Here is a 12,367-nt window from a genome sequence, read left to right on the forward strand (position 1 = left end):
TCTTATACCCGCATCGGACGAATACGAGGCTCGGGTGTTTGTCTCTGAAACTGTCAGTTACAGGCACGTGTTTTTTGCCCTGTATGGGAAAAGTAGCTAGTCCGACATAGAATACCGCACACTACCGAAAGAAGAAACCCAATTCCATTCGGTCACTGAGATTAATCTTGATTCCCTGGTCTCCTTTCTCTCCAGGCGGTAAATCATCTGGGAAGTTGTCAGTCTGGCCGTTTTTGCCTTGCCCCCCTTTTGGTGGGTCCCTTCTCCCACGGCGCAATATATATCTTGCTAACTATGCAGACTGTGTGCATGCTCTACCGAGGAGAGTGTGAAACCAATCGAAAATCAACTCGCCAGCTACCAATCCAGTCGATGATCCAATACCTAGAGTTGAAGGTAGCCCACAAATAGCTATAGTAGAGATAGGTGGGAAGGTCGACTTAAACCCTTAGGCTCGGTTGTTGTGACTCGTGAGGCTGTCCGCATGGTCCGTGCATATTGAGTACGAGCTGAAGCCCCTCTTGAACCACGGTTTCAAGCTCGACTCGTCTATATGTATGGGCAATCGACCTATTACAACAGATCAGACCGTATAGAGGATACCGTTGAAAGTTTATCCACAGGTATTCGTCAGACTCACATGGTGCTTGCATCATGCCGCATATCCCATCTACCGGGTACATTAACTCCCTCTCAAAGTCCTGCACCACTTCAACATATATCCATGGGAAGAAGAACTAATTATTTATTGGTTCTGTTACAGCTCAAGTCTCGAGGATGAATGCCATGATGCGATCCGCAAATTCTTTGATGACCTCGAGGCCGACGAAAGTGCCTTGTTCGAGGCTACAACAAAATCGCAGCAGTTGATAGACGACCTCCGAGATGTCGACAATAAGCACAAGGCGTCTATTTCAAGAAAAATTGCGCCGAAGCTTAAAGTCTTTGTTGCCGGTGTCGAACAGTTTGGATCGGCCTTGGATATAGTCGCAGGTTCCATTTCGCTAATGAGCCCTATTTGGGCTTCAGTACGCATTGTTCTCAAGGTTAGCATTGCCCACCCCATTCAATTATACGAGCATCGAAGAGAACAATTTCTAAGCTGAGAGACTATTCTTCGTTGTAATACAGCTCGCAGGTGACTATAGCGAGTATTTCGACAAGATCTCAGACATGTTCGAGGAGATTGGCTATATTCTTTCCTGCCTTCGACGATATCCGCGCCTATACCCCGACAACCAAATTCTACGCGAGTCAATGGTAGAAATCTTCCAATCAATCATGCAATTCTGTACCAGAGCTCGAGATGTTTTCCACCAGGGCAAAAAGCACCAGAGCGGCATCAGAGCGTTGAATCCAGTCGGCCTTCACGCCGCGTGGAAACTAATCTGGAAGCCCTTCAAGCTTCAGTTTGGTGACATAATGGACCAAATCAGATCCTCCTTAACCAGGATTGACCATGAAGTTGACATTGCGGAGAAGGAGTTGGCCAACAAGGAGAGGTCCAAGGCAGAGCAAGAACGCCAGCTGCAGACATCTCGTTGGGACGCGCTTGAGTCGCACCAAAAGACCGTCACCGAATTTATTGACCAGCAACGGATCGATTATGTGAATCAGTGGCTCTCACCCGTAAATGCCGCTTCGAACCATACCTCGGCTACAAAGCTGCGCTACCAAGGAACGGGCAGTTGGTTCATAGATGGACAAGAATTTCAGCAGTGGCTTTCAACTGCAAACTCCTTCCTATGGCTGCACGCCATACCCGGAGGAGGCAAAACTATCCTGGCCTCGAATGTCATTGACTGGTTGCGCAATTACAAGAAGAGCAGTGAGATGGGACTGGCGTACTTCTACTGTGATTACAAGGACAAGCAAAAACAATCCCCTACCAAGATCGTCAGCACATTGTTGTGGATGCTTGCATCTCAAAACAACGATGTCTTCGGTAGGATCCAGGCTTTCTTCGAAAGACAATGCAAAGAGAATCCGGCTTATACTCCAGAGTTTGACGAACTCTTGAACAATTTTAGCCATTTCGTGGCGAACAGTTTTGAGACCATTTTCGTTGTCGTTGATGCTTTGGATGAAAGTGAAGACAGGGAGTGTGTGGCGTATGCCCTGAAAAGAATATTCGAGACCTGCAAGTGCGCCAAGGTCTTTGTTATCAGTCGTCATGAGATTGACATCGCTCGAGCCCTCGATGAATTGCCCAGTACCACCATTGAAGCGACCGATGTCGCGGGGGACATTGAGTTGTACGTGAAAGCGGAGGTGGCCATCAAGGTCAAAACACGGAAGCTGAAGTTGAGAGACTCGAATCTTGAAAATATTATCTGCGACACTTTGATTGAAGGGGCACATGGCATGTTTCAATGGGTGAAGTGCCAGCTTGACCAGCTGTGCAAGCTTCGTAACGACAAAGCCGTGCGGGGTGCTCTAAATGACCTCCCCAAAACATTACATGATACCTACATTCGGATTCTCCAGAAGGTGGAGACTGAGAATGCCGATGATGTGGAGATTGTGCATAGACTACTAAAGTGGTTGGTCCGAGGTGTGCGAAATCTCACACTGGGCGAGTTGGCGGAGTGTGTGAGTATCGATCTCAGCAATCCAGATGAGTCGTTTGACTTTGATGCTGTTTTCACGGACGCAGAAGATGTTGTCGAGCTTTGTGGAAGTTTGATCACTGTCTCGTCTGATGGTCATGTTGCTTTGGCCCACTACACGGTCAAGGAGTTTCTGGTGTCTGAGCATATCAAGAATGCCATGCCCCAATTTTGGATTGGATGTGATGATGTTCATGCAGAGCTAGCCAGCATCTGCCTTACGTATTTGACATATGACGACTTTTCTGGAAGCGACGATACATCCGGGGAAGTTTTGTTGCAAAACTTCAATGAGTACAAGTTTCTCCCATACGCTGTGCAAGCATGGGGCTCTCACGCACATCTTGGCGACATGAATAAGACTCATGATGCCGTCTTCGACCTGACTATGAGATTGTTTGAATCCGGCATTGAAGCTGGTAGAAACTACGACACCTGGTACAAGATCTATTTCCATCAACAGAAAGTGACAGGGCAGCGACTTAAGGCTTCCAACAAAGATCCTGTTTATTTTGCATCATTGTTTGGCTTGCATCGAGCCGTCTCAGAGTTATTGGACCAAAGCCCAGACACTTACATTGAAGAGCCGATGAAGGCGAGCGCGAGTGCTGGCCACGACGCAGTACTTGAAGTTTTTCTCCGTCAATGTGAATCTGTCAGTGCAAATGTGCTGGAGCAATGCCTTTATCTTGCTTCCAGCCAAGGACATGATCGTGCGGTACAGCTTCTACTTGCACATGGGACGAATGTGAATGTTCGCGCAGGAAGACATGGGACACCACTTCAGGTCGCTTCTCTCGATGGCCGGCATCAAGTGGTCTCGACTTTGCTTGCCCACGGTGCAGACATCAACGTAAAATGTCAGAGGTATGGTGTACCTCTCGCTGCTGCCGCTGAGAAAGGACACTTGCACACGTTTCAAATCCTCCTTGACCATGGTGCCAACGTGAACAGCCGAGGTGGTTGGTACGCCTATCCCCTGGTGTCTGCGATTGTCGGTCAGAACATGCATATGGTCGATACTCTGATTCAACGTGGTGCCAATGTCAACGCTCTGGGTGGCCGGCATGGAAGCGCCTTGATGGCCGCATCATCAATGGGGATGCTCGATCTGATTCGCTCGCTGGTCTCCCATGGGGCACGGGTCAATGATGAAAATGATAAAGGCACCGACAGTTTGTATGCGGCATGCATGGCAGGAAATTTGGAGCCCGTCAAACTTCTACTGGAACTGGGTGCTGATGTCAATGCACGAGGAGGAAAGCATCGAAACGCACTCAATGCAGCAAGTGCAGGAAATCATATCGAAATCGTGCAGTATCTTCTGGACGCTGGAGCAGACGTGGGCTTTTTTGACGAACACTATGGAAACAGTGTTCAAACTGCTGCTTCTGCGGGACATAACGACATTATCCGCATCCTGGCAGAGGCAGGAGTGGATGTCAACGCTCCTAGCAGTGATCGGGGGACAGCGCTCATTGGAGCCGCGCAAAATGGCCATACTGAAACGCTTGAGCTTCTCTTCGAACTGGGGGTTCCTTCTGGAGATACCTATGAGATGAGCAATGCCATTATGGTGGCTGCGAACAGGGGACACGTGGGTGCTATCAAAGTCTTGGTTGAGATGGGGGCGGCCATGGACGATTGCAGCACACTTTCTACATATCCCTGTTGCACTCCTCTTGAAGCGGCTGCCGTGAAGGGGGATCCGGAGACGGTAGATCTATTGCTTGATCTGGGCGCGGATGTGAATTTCGTGAACGAGGGAAAGTATGGGACTGCCCTCATCGCCGCCTGTCTTGGAGAGAAATCTGACATTGCCGTGGCGGTGCGACTGCTTGATGCTGGAGCAGACGTCAATGCTACTGCGGATACGGAATTGATATGCTGTGCGCTTGTCGGTGCCTTGTCTCGTGAGAATTATGAACTTTGTGTGACTCTCCTGGACCGTGGTGCTGACGTGAATTTGGCATATACGTCCTATTTCACGCCGCTGATGATGGCCGTGAAATCGGCGGACAAGAAATTCCTGAACCTGTTGATTGATCACGGCGCGGATGTCAACCTTGCGATTGAGCCCCCAGAAGACGATGCCACTTGCAACGAAGACGGATGTGTGACGCCACTCCAAGCAGCGGTATACTATGGATCCGATGAGACAGTTCGAAAGTTGATCGAAAATGGAGCTCAACTTTCCGTGGACCTGGAAGATGTACGATTCGCCTCGGCACTGCAAGCCGCCTGTCATCGAGGCGATGTGGACAAAATTCACTTGTTGATCGATTCAGGGAGCGAGGTCGACCAAGTCGGTGGTGTGTATGGCACGGCCCTCCAAACTGCTGCCTATATGGGCCACCTTGAAGCAACGCGAGCGATGATCGATGCCGGTGCCGATGTTAATGCCTGTGGTGGAGGTGATAGCAGTGCCCTGATGGATGCGACTGAGGAGAGCAGGCTAGAGGTCGTTCAGCTACTAGTGGAACGGGGAGCAGATGTCAACCTCTCTGTGGGGGACAAACATTCATATGCTTATCCGCTCACAGCAGCTGCTTTCAATGGGGATGAATCAACCATTCAAGTCTTACTTGAAGCAGGAGCAGATGTGAACAACCGAGGAGGTACCTGGGCTACTGCCCTCCAAGCTGCCGCTTCTGAAGGCCAGGAAGAAGCTTGTGTTCTATTGCTCCAGCATGGGGCAGATCCCAACATTGTGGGTGGCAGATACGGGACAGCACTCCAGGCGGCATATACGCATGGATATTATATTACTATACGAGATCTCTTCCGCCACGGTGCATCAACAAGTCTGCAGGGTGGACAATACGGAACAGCTCTGGGTGCGGCTCTAGCAGGCTCCTGTCAAACGTTGGTTTCTGCTCTCCTCCGACATCATCATGCTGATCCAAATACTCCAATCCGGAAGTGGGGAACTCCCCTAATCCAGGCTTGCTCTGACTGGCGTGAAGATGATGTATACCACATCTTACTTGACGTGGGAGCAGACGTCAATGCCCGAGGTGGCTTGTATGGGGCCCCTCTTATCTGTGCAGCGGTCCATGGAGAAGAGGACCGAGTTATAGCGTTGTTGGAAGCCGGTGCCAACGTCAACATCGAAGGGAACCAGAATTATCCGACTGCCGTCCACGGGGCAATCAAAGCCGGAAATCTTTCAATTCTCCGACTTTTGGTCGAGAAAGGTGCCGATATTGGTATTTCCAATGGCGTACATGGCTCTCCCGTGGAATATGCTTCAAGGCAGGGCAACTTCTCGATTCTGCGCTATTTACTCAAACAAGGCGCTGATATCAAACCAACGGGGAAAGGAAAGTACCACAACGCTTTACAGGCTGCTAGTGTGAGTGGTAATAGAGGAATTGTCAAGGCTCTGCTTCGGCACGGCTTCGACATCAACATCACTGGGGGCAAATTCGGCACGGCATTGACAGCTGCCGTGTTACGTGATGATATCGAACTCGCAGAATACCTTTTGAAGAAAGGCATCAACCCCAACGGCCCAGGCGGCGTGTATTCCGGTGCATTACAAGCTGCAGCTGCCACAGGATCTATGCCCAGCACTCTCCTATTGCTCCGATATGGTGCCAACGTCAACAAGACCGGCGGGAAATTCTATACGCCTTTGCAGGCGGCTACCGGGAGTGGAAATTATGACCTGGTTCAACTTCTTCTTGACCGAGGTGCTGAAGTGAATACTTTTGGCGGCCTTTATTATTCAGCTCTTCACGCGGCTGCATTGACAGGCTCAGAGGATGTCTGTGAGCTGCTCATGAAGAATGGAGCTCAGTGGAGCTTGCCTGATGCCAAGTTCAATCATCTAGCTTCGTGGCAGATCGAAAATGCGACTGAGATTCTCCAGGAATGTCGAGATCGAGAAGATCGCGGATGGCCCGAGGATTCAGAGGATGAGTGGTCAGATGAAGAAGATGGTGATGATGACGAAGATGAAGAGGAGACTGAAGATGAAGATGAGACAGAAGAGGAGGATGAGGAAGAAGATGAAGACGATGAAGACGACGAAGATACTATCCTGAAGCTGAACGTCGAAGCTATTCCACTCTTCGACCTACCTTACCATCCCTCGAAGCCTTCCATTGCGACAAACGACACTGAAAGCTCGGACACGGAAAATCCCAACTCGAACAACGATGCGGTTGAAATTGATGAGGTGAAATTCTCTCTGAACAGGACCAACACCGCCGGTTGGTCTTCGTTGGAATGGGTGAAGATTGAATGTGGACCAGATGGGGATCTTGGTTGATGGACATTGGATTCGAATGCTCTGTATAGCCCGGGAAATGTACAGTGGATGTTGAAGCGTCTCTGGATAGGCCTTTTCTTCCGCTCCTTCTTTCAAAAATTTGAACTACGACTGTACATATCGACAACATGTATACAGTGCGCTTGAGACTCGACCATGGCCTGTATCTACTTTGTGGCATTCGGAATTTCCGACTTTGATAAATGCTTCTTAGCTAGCGCTAGCGATCTTATCTGCTATCAGCGACCTCATTGACAAGAACGGCAATAGGAGACAGATCCACCTTCGAGGCTACGGGATACGCTAGAAGAACTACAGTAATACATAGTTCAGAAGTCTGAATCTAGAGACTGAATTAAAGGCCCGGACCGATATGCTTCGGCTTTTGCTGTTTGCAAAGGTCTGTTCAAAGTCAAACATGTTTTGAATCATCTCCCTCGGTAACCGAGGCATTGCTTCCGAGATATTCCTTAATCATACGAAGGGAACTACAAGCTTGAAATGTTTCATGGCTTTGAACTTACGCAACGCCACGATGAAGGATTTCTAGATCGAGGTGGTCGCTTCGCCAAACGGGTCATTCCCGAAATTAGCCATAGACCAAACCTTCCGACCAAAGTATGTATTTTCGCTTGGCAGGAATAGCACTTCCGGAAGCACAACTGACATTCCCGTAGATCCATTTCAAACGCCCTCCCCACCGAAGTGTGCAGTAGCTTCGCAATTGCCGACCTCATCCGAAACGTACTCGACCGCGGATCGAACTCGTACCTCGGAAAGCGGGCGGCGGATAGACCAACCCGCCGGACGATCAATCGATCATCACACTCTGCTTACCGCGGAAGGTGACTTTAACGAGTTGCCCCTGGGGCCCTGCTTATAACCGATCTGCTTGAATGGATTTCGCGCATCTGTGGGACGAAGCAGTGGAGCATGCATTGGGGAAATGTTTTCCTGGAGTTGCCTCTGGGCGTGGATCCACCGAGGATGGACAACACAGGTAGACTACGGTAGTTGTATCCGCTCTATAACTGCATGTACTAATTTGGATGAGACTGGCGGGAAGTGATATGGAGGAAGTTACCGAGATTTGATGGAGAGCATGGAGAGCACTGGAAAAGACATGATGAGGCGTAGTATAAGCCGGGGCATCACTCGATGTGGAAACTATGAGACCGCATTGAGAGTAGAGTCCGGAACACGTCGTGAATTCTATGTTATGACATTCTACATGACACGATGACAACGACGGGATACTGTATCCTAATAGCGTACTCTGTAGTGTATACACGAGAAGATGTACATAGTACAATATGTACCTATTCATGTTCAACCTACCTGTAGTAAATAGTGATCGCCCTGTAAACAACTCTCATCTAATTCTCTCACATACAAAGTTAACCCAGGATCCACGAACAACAACCCACCCTCCACTCGGTGTGCCACAAAAGAGCAGGTCAGTCGAAGACTTGCCTCATAGAGTTTCGCCGGGCTCCACCAGCGTCCACGATAATCGCGCAGACGCGCAGGGCAAAGGGCTCCACGCGAAAATTTTATTCGGGACTGGCTGTGATCAGCAAAGTGATCAGCAGGTACGGGCGCAGCCAATATTAGATTTTGCAGACTGGCCAATCGAATGAGTGATGCATGCAACAGGCTAAATTTGTACATATCTGTTCTGTTTCGTTGGAAAGGTGTCGGTGTCATTGATGGGGGATGTTGTACTCCGTCCTGTACGCGCTTACCCCCCGAACATGGGCTTTTCGCCAATGGGATCGCTCCGTTACTGGATTTGGTGGATCGAGGGTAAGACAGTGACAAAGATTCCACGTGGAAAATCGAGGCTTGGCGATCATGGACGGGTTTAGGGTCGAGGACGAGGGTAGATGGCGTGGTTGTTTCTATTCGGGGTTATTACCGTGTAGCCTATGGTTCATTATGGAGTAGCAGGGACTAAGTCACGAGAGACTGGAGTATAAGTCTCTCTATAGTAGTAAGTAGTTAACTATTCTGTATGATATGCCGTACTTGGTAGGTTGCCGAGCCTCAGCCGAGGTAATTATTTCCGCACATCCTTAGTCACTGAACACAACCTTATTAACTAAACGGTAGGATTACTCCTACCTACTTAGGCAGCATTATTTCTCGAGTAGACTCAGTAGACTCAGTAGTTGTATGCAGGTCAATATAGCACCTGCGGCTCCTTCAGTCCAGCACGGAGCGAACTGTATCGACCTTCCTAATTGAAAGCAATCGAGACATAGTAAGTCCACATCCGTGCATTGAGCCTGCAGAGGATCTCGGATTAATAATATCGGCACGTCCGGCCCATCAAGACCCCATCGTGAATCCCTCGAACCGTTAAGCTGTCGTGTGCCAATGCTTTTCGTCAGCGGCCCACTAGTCAAGTACTTGCTGTACGGAGGACGGGAGGACTAAAGTGGTCAAAACGGAAGACTCCAGTCCTGTCGAAGGATGGAGTTTCTCCATCGAGAGTGGAACTCGCACGAGAAGAGAACAAGAGGCCAGCCCCGTCCAACCGACGAACCAACGAGATCCGCCCAGCCGAGCCCAGGGCGTTTCCGACCCGCGCTTCTTCTGCACGATGGCTGGGTCCAAAGGATGTGGCGTTACTGAGTGTACCACTTTTTGACTCTCGACCGTTTGGTTGATTTCTGGTCGTCAGCAATTCCATTTATTTCCTCTAGATGCTGATTAGTTTCTGGCATGTAAATCCCTCATTTTAGTGCGCTTCGGTAAAGTAGCTACAGTAGTGTGGTGTGTATGATTTAGATAAAAAAGGATGGAGAGCGGAAGGAGGAGGAGTAAGAGGATTGGTGGCTGGTGGGATGTCAATTTCATGAATAATAAGGATTATTCTTTTGAGTAAGAGCGACTTCGGATCCCAGTGTCTCTACCAATGGAACCATGAAAGTTACGGATTGACCTTCCGGCAGAGCGTTGTTCCCCCCTCGAGACGAGTTTCGTTGATTTGATGGGAAAGAGATCAATAGAAGAAAATACCGGTCAATAAGCATAGTTCAGGGTATTATGATTATCGATGATGACAACACTTAGTAGTAACTCCGGAGGGGTCACTCCAAGATTATGCGAAGGAGGGGAAGTTGACAGGGATCGGGGTTTAGTTAGCCCCATTATTCTGAGGCTCGGTATATACGATAGGTCGGTGGAAATAAGAAACCACATGGCCGTGCGAGTAATCTATGGAGATGATCTGGATGGCAAATTATCATATCTCATCATTATTTATAGATGAACCACAATATGATTCATGGTACATACATTATTACTCGTCTTATTATATTCCCTTCCATAATCAAATCTCCAATAGATCTCTTTACCCATTCACACAGTCTCCCTAAGACCAGGAGCTACTCATAACGCGGAAGAACGGGAAACGAATTCAGAAACTAGCCGACCGGACATCATGATTCAATGGCTGTTAACTCCGGGCCGAAACGACGGCACACTGACTGAATCGACTAGCAGCCAATAATCTAACTCGAGTAGGAAGAGCAGATCTGCGAGGGAAAAAAAAAGTGATGACGCTGAGAGAAATCCGACCGCATGGCTCAACGGCGATTTAATCCCCTTGTTGCTGCAGCCTCGGCGGCACAGTGGATGCCCAAATCTACACAAGACGATAGACAATACGAGGAGCACTCCGAGAAAGAAGCAAAGTCAAGGTTTATTCCAGTAACGATCCCTGCAAGCGTGGTCCCAAGTATCGGAATGAAAAAAAAGCCACGCAACTACCCGAACATAGGAACGATGTCCTTTGAGTTCGCAATCCGTCGATTTTACTGTAGTTACCGGTTACCACTCACCAACAGCGCCAGTTACTAAGGCGTAGACCAAATCGGTAGTTATGCTCCTGCACTCCGCGGTGGTATCTAACTCCTTGTAGCTACCTTCTCCGTAATGAAGGAAGCTCCGGAGATCCCTGCAGGACTTGGGGTAGTCCGGAGAATGATTATTATGACGACCATATTGAAAATAAGTCCTGAATAGAGTCCACGGATTATTTGAGGAGACGGAGGAAACGGAGGCCGGAAGCCCTCCAGGAATTAGGCCGCGAATGATTTGCTTCTGGAAGATTGGAAGTAAATGGGGGCGGGTTTCAAACAAGGGATCGTCCCCTCCGATCGTCCGTGACCGAAGAGCGGCTAGTTAGTAACAGCTGTGGTAGTACAATGTTATAGACTCCATTCAGGTAATCATGAATATGGTTATTCGTTGCGAACCGCTAAACATAAAGTAAATTACGAAGAGTATATGATTATCTCAAGAACAATGTAAACTAGCTCATTGTCTAAAATGCATGCGGCGTGCATCTATGATACGCAGTATGCAGTCTCCCCAACTTAAAGGCTCCCGATCTATGAAGAACTTAGAAAGCATTCCTTTTCCATTCTTCACTTGCACCCGAACTGACCTGATGGTACGAATCGGTGGACTCGAAACGGGTCTGCTTTTACCTTTGAGTTTGAAAGTGCAGATTGATGATGGCTCCGTAAAAGACAACCGGGCGTGTGCAACAAATCGGAGGCGTAGGAATCAGCCTTGTTCTTCGCCCACTCGGAGTGTGGGACCTCCCAGAATTTAATTGAGAGTTGAGTTATGGAGTGATATTATTATCCTTAATATTGTTTTTGCCCTTTTCCCGATCCTGTTGGATTGTTGTGGCTTTCTACGCGAGTAGTGTTGGTGAGGAAGGATTTTACCGAGTCCGCCGACTAAGGTTGAAACGTTTCAACATCATAGTTGCGGTGTGATGAGTTTTTTGGGGGGGGGGGGGGGGGGGGGGGGGGGGGGGGGCTTTTCAGAGAAATCCAGAGGAAGAAAAAAGAAAGATGGTAAAAACAATATTGAGGAGTTATCATAACATCATCGAAATGAAGTATTCGGGCTGAGAAAGGACTAGAAAAAAAACCAAATACGGTCTACTTTACCCAGCACAAAGGAATCAGGGGAAAAAAGAAATATGAGTGTCAAACCACCCCCCTGGTCGATAGGTCCAGGTGATAGATCATGTCCCAGTCGCAATATCAAGCCCAACTTGAGTAGTACAAGTACGAAGTGGGCTGTTCCTTTTTGTTTTTGGATACTCCATACATCACTATCTGAGATGTATACAGTAGATACAACCGTAGGGAGTCGAGCCCCACGAGAGTGTAGGATTGACTTGCATCCACCTGGTTGCGGGCCCTATCCGGAACATTAGAAACGTTACGATATTTGATCATCATCTCATCAGGAACCATCAGCATCCTCGTCAGGTTCGACGAAACTTGTTAGTTTTTAGGCTATTCACCTCGAAACGAGGAAGATCCCTAATAATGAGCATCTCATAAATAGCCTGCATCCTTTAGCGGGCATCGGAAGATGACAGAGTCCCGGTAGCTTACCCGGCATTCTCTCCCACAGTGACGGAGTAGCGTCTCTCCTGGTTGCAGTCCCC

At 48.7% G+C, this 12,367-nt stretch overlaps 1 protein-coding gene across 1 annotated transcript; it reads left to right on the forward strand.

Annotated features, from left to right (window-relative positions):
- Positions 1 to 654: 654 nt before the first annotated feature.
- Positions 655 to 6,885, forward strand: N7496_001204 (uncharacterized protein; the record flags this gene model as incomplete). The annotated part of the gene is made up of 3 exons (XM_056694135.1): positions 655 to 677; positions 764 to 1,046; positions 1,132 to 6,885. 3 exons carry the CDS (start codon positions 655 to 657, stop codon positions 6,883 to 6,885), a joined length of 6,060 nt encoding a protein of 2,019 aa, XP_056560864.1.
- Between the last annotated feature and the right edge of the window lie 5,482 nt (positions 6,886 to 12,367).

This window comes from Penicillium cataractarum (genome assembly GCF_028827025.1).
Source record: "Penicillium cataractarum strain IBT 29864 chromosome Unknown utg000001l, whole genome shotgun sequence".
Taxonomy (NCBI): Eukaryota; Fungi; Ascomycota; class Eurotiomycetes; order Eurotiales; family Aspergillaceae; genus Penicillium; species Penicillium cataractarum.